The following is a 4,979-nucleotide window of genomic DNA, read 5'->3' on the forward strand; positions in this document are numbered from 1 at the left end:
CCAGGGCTGCCCGCTCCGCACCGCAGTCAGCACTGAGCAGCCAGCATGCAGGGGAAGGAGGGAAAACAGGGCAGAAAACAGAGAGAGAAAATGAAGGGCAGCCAAAGCATTTTAATGATCTTGTTAGTCAGTAGGTGAGAGGGAGCTAGTCTACTGTTAGTCAATCGGTTTCTTGATACATACACGCCACAACGCAAACGAAATGCATACAAGGAATAATTTGCCACAGACAAGTCCTGCAGAAATGGCAGCTGATACCTTCCAGTGATTCAAAGAAGCACCACTGATACTCCTGCAATCAGTGCTTCCAGTTCTGTGTATTACCCAAGCCCACCGCATCCTCCCTCCCTCTCGACTTCCAGTACCCTATAGAATCTCCCTGTACAATCTGTCCATCAAACACAATGGAGAATTATGATTTTTTAGCAGAGCTGTCATGCAAGGAAAGATATGCTCCTTATAGTCACATGGAAACAGAACAGAAAAAAGGATGTTAGGCTTAGGGCTGAACAGTAGGATAACATTCAATGCTCTGTACATCCAACCTTTTGAGGGTATTTTAGCTTTAACTTTCTAAAATGCATAAGCAGAGTTAGGCCAAATGCAAACCTCTTTCTCAGGCAATCATCACCAGCGTGTTGTGAAACAGATTGGTGGTGCATCCCCTCAGTCTGCATGTAGGAGTGTGCATGCGTGGCCATGTTTGCACAGGTGTGAGAGTGCAGGGTGCGTGTCTGCCCGTGTGCATGCACGCTGGGAGGAGGTGCGCTCTGACTGGGCATGCATATGTACAACTTGTCTGTGTGAGTAGGCATGTAGAAACCACACGTATGTATGTTACAAGGGAGACATACAAAATTATCTTCTGTGAAGTGTATTAAGGTTCTTACTCAAACCACGAAAGCAGGGACTGAGCAGAAAAGAACAATTTCTCCCTAGTCACTGGGGTGGCACGGCTTGGTGTTCCGTCCTGCAGTGACTGCACAGCCAGATGCCAGTTCTCCTCTTGTGACCATAAGGTCATCACCTCAGTGAACCACACATATAAGACATATGTTATTCCTGGCTTTTTATGGTTTATCTGTAACCTTAATATCCTTCAAATGTATATCCTGTATATTTACTTTCCTTTTTTTCTTTCTTTCAGTTTAAGAAACAGTAAAACCAACTGCTATATAAGATCAGACCCATTAGCTTCAGTTACGTGAATTTAGGACTCTCTGCATAATATAGACTTATATTCTTAAAATGTATATTATTTGTAAGATACACCGGAGCATATATTTTATATTAGCTGTGGTCTGATGATTAAATACTCATATCAAAATATTTTGTAAATACATAATATTCGCTTTTAATCTTCAGTGATTTTTGGAGCTTTTTCAGTGTATCATAAAAATATGTCCTCAGGCACATTAAAACCCTATTAAATTTCTTGGAAATGTTGTCAGTGTCCACGTACAGTAGCCACCACTCAAAAACATGCTGACCATTAATACATTTCTCATAAGATCCAAGCTCATCAGACCATTTCATGGACCATTAGCCTACCATATTTCTTTTCATCTCTTTAAGTAAAATTATTATTAAGAATGAAAATAAAAAGCAACAAGAACCCAGACTTTCTTTAAATAGTCAAAAACTAATTTTATATATTTTTAAAAATAATAATTAAAAAACTTGTTTCTTTCCTGGGTTCCTCCTCTGTAAGATTTAAGCCCAGAGTAACTTTGTCTAAACCCCTGAAAATAGAGGTTTGCAATGGCAATGCTGTCAGAAATTCTGCTCTGACATGGAATGTGCCACTCGAATTAAATCAGCACTTCAGACTTACTTAACTGGGGATGCATGAGCCCATACAAAACAGAGTTTTGCTCTAATTTAAGGTACTTACACAAAGTTCTATCATTTTAGAACTGTAAAATTATCTACCTATAAAAACTAACTTCTGTTTAAACTCTAGATAATACAGACAGGTGATTTCTTTCTATAAAAAGATTTGTATCATTGAGTAAATCTGCTAAAATATGTATATATTTACAAATGGCAAGCAAGTTATTGTATAAATGTGAACAGTGTGTATATATTGGCATTTAGTAAATTGTTTCCCTGAACCTGATTATATGCATTATTGGACAAGTATTGATGTAAACATCTGAACCTACGTCAGGTGTCTCTGTTACCCAATTACATTAGAGCAGATCAAAACGAACCAAACAGACAGACAAACAAAAATAGATTTTCCTGTTGGACAAATCCACCTAACTCCTTAATTAGCTACTGCACATAAGTCAATCAAGTCTGCTGCTGAGCAGTGCTCTCATTCCTACATCAGGTAAAATACCTGTTAGGATGTTTGTTTTTTGCTTGGTATTTTTCTCCAACATCTTGCAGACCAAACACTACTTTTGGCGCCAGGCACCCTCCCCCCACTCCTCCCCAGGAACAATTAAGAGATAAGTGTAGTGGGGAACCTCTTATGTCGCTCCTTTCGTAACTCTTGCTCCCTTGAAGAACATGTGGCACTGCTTTGCATGAGGGAAGATACTCATTTAGGTTCATAATCCAAGTTCTGCTTTCACAAAGGCATGTTAAAATGAACCTCCCCAGTACTTAGTGCTGCAGAAAAAAGATACAAATGTAAAAAAAAAAAAAAAAAAAGTGCTTGAAAAGTTGTCTTCTTGTATTCAGCCGTACAGATTCAGAAGTGCAGGCCGACATAGTATAGTGAGATAAGCCTTTCAGGTTCCTCCCTTCAGGCAATGCAAAATTAACACACTGTTTGTGGCCTCCTATGCAGATTTTCACATACTGATCCTGCTGTCTATCTTTATGTCCACCTGCTCTTCAATTACTTTTTGGCACTGTCCTGGTATGTGGCAGCTTTCACCGTCGTCCCTGCTAAGCCCCTGTTACTGACTCGGCGTACTAGTACTTTAGAGACAGGGATTTTTGTTCTGTGCATTTCACTTTTGGCCAGGTGATGGTGTGCAACGTGATGGCTGTTACTGGTATCTGTTCCATGGCTAGCAGGATGCGATGCAAGGTGTTTAATGCTGATGGGTATTTTGGAGTCCTTCACTGTGCTTGAGGGCGTTTTCAGTGAGCACGTGGTCGTTATTGGAGACACAGGCTTGGAGCGTGGCGTACAGGTGACCTCTTCTTCTGGAGGTCCTCCTGGTGGGTTTTCATCAGGCTCAGCATAGAGGTCATAGAGTGCATCCCCGCTGTAGCTGTCCCTGGGAAGGGTCTCCTTCTGGATGCTTGTAGTGCTGTCTTCTTCAGGACCAGGGGTGGTGGAATCCCAGTAGCCCTCATCACTATTTGGGACACCTTCGTGCTGTTCCTTCTCCCTGCCCTTCTGCTCCTCTTTGTTGTTGAGGTGAATGCGGATCTGGTTGAGGCCACCATGTTTCACCACCACTCTGTTCTGGGCCCCCTCAGTACCTTGGTTCTCCTTCAGGCCCTCGGCTGTCTTTGTCCCTCCTCCACCTCCTCCTCTTCCTCCTGTCTCGGTCTCTTCTGTCTGTGACAGCATATCCCAGAACTCTTGCAGGTAGGTATCATCCACCTGGTCCGGGCTGGCCATCTCCTCCCCTCCTCCTTGATAGGCAACCATGGTGGGGTGCTTCTTGGATGCGCCCAGCTTGCTGGCCCCGGGGGTGCTCTTCTCGCAGCTGCCACTCCCGCTGCCCACATCCTCCTCCTGGTCCGCAATAATATCTCCGCAGCCTGTAAGAGAGTCAAAGCTTTTCAGTGAAGTCACGTCAGCAAACATCAAACAAATACGATCAATCGACTGCTCTGAGGGTGGATCAACAGAGGAAGGGTCAGGGGCGGCTGCCGTCTCTTGACCGCTATCACAGTGAGGTTCAACAGGGGGAATAGTCGTTATTGGAACGTCACCTGTTATGGCCGCATCCTTCGCAGTCCCAACCTCTCCTGTGCCCGGGTCCGGTCGCTCACCGCAGAGCTCCTCGAGTCTCCTTCCAGCAGCAGCAGCAGCAGGGTCCTCTCCGGGGGGAGTTCTGCCGTCCCACGACTCCCCAGCTCCCGCCTCGGGCTCCCCGGCCGAGCCACACGCGTCCCCGCCGCGCTTCTCCCGCTGCGACTCGGGACCGGCGTCTCCCGCGCCGTTCGGAGTTTCAGACAAAGGTTTCGGCGTCTCCTCTTTGATGCACTCCAAGCTGGCAGTCAGAGACCCCGGCATAATAAGACCGGACGGGATTTCTGAGGCTTCTCCCCTCTCCTCTTTGCCGTTTTTGTCCTTTCTGTGCCACCGCATGCTGCTGAAGATCCCTTTCAGCCCCTTCTTTTGTCTGCCGCCAGCCCGCTGCTCCGCGTTCTCCGCCGCCTTGCCGTTCTCCGGCCTCCCGTTCTTCCTCAGCAGGGAGAAGAAGCTGTGCGATTTGGCCACCGAGCCGCCGGCCGAGCTGCCGAGGCCGCCGGCCGCCCTGCTCGGAGCATCCTTCCCTCGCGCTTCCCCGCCGCCCCCGTCGTCCTTCTTGCCGCTCTCCAGCACGGCGTCGGCCAAGCCATCGTGCGTCCTGCTCCGCACCATCCCCGTCTTGCTCGCGCCCTTCCCCTCCCCACCTTTGCTCCTCACCCCGAAGATGCTCGGCATGGTGCCCCCGGATTTCCTCCTCTTGAACAATTTGAAGGCGGTTTTGTTAATCTTTCCCGACGGCTGCTCGGCGGCCGGAGGCTCGGCACAGTCGCAGTGCGAGTCCATGTCTGCCGCCGCCGCTCCCCGCCGCGGCCTTCTCCTCCACCTCCTCCTCCTCCTCCTCCTCCTCCTCCTCCTCCTCCTCCTCCTCCTCCTCTCCGCCGCCGCCGCCTGGTGCCCGGTGCAGCCTCACTGACAGCCCCGCCGCCGCCGCCGCCGCTCCCGCCGCCGCCCGCCTATCTCCATGGCAACCCGGAGGGGGCTAAGCCGCTTTCCTCCGCCGTGGGCCTGCGCCAGGCCGCTGTCATCCGCC

The 4,979-nt window shown here is 48.5% G+C and overlaps 1 protein-coding gene across 1 annotated transcript; it reads right to left on the bottom strand.

Moving 5' to 3' along the window:
- Nucleotides 1-2,435: 2,435 nt before the first annotated feature.
- AMER2 (APC membrane recruitment protein 2) lies at nucleotides 2,436-4,741 on the bottom strand. Its single transcript, XM_042868151.1, has one exon. The coding sequence runs from the start codon at nucleotides 4,730-4,732 to the stop codon at nucleotides 2,852-2,854; it is 1,881 nt and encodes a 626-aa protein (XP_042724085.1). The 5' UTR covers nucleotides 4,733-4,741; the 3' UTR covers nucleotides 2,436-2,851.
- Nucleotides 4,742-4,979: the final 238 nt, after the last annotated feature.

Source organism: Lagopus leucura, unplaced genomic scaffold (genome assembly GCF_019238085.1).
Source record: "Lagopus leucura isolate 7727_CA_CO unplaced genomic scaffold, USGS_WTPT01 Super-Scaffold_100001, whole genome shotgun sequence".
NCBI classification, from domain to species: Eukaryota; Metazoa; Chordata; class Aves; order Galliformes; family Phasianidae; genus Lagopus; species Lagopus leucura.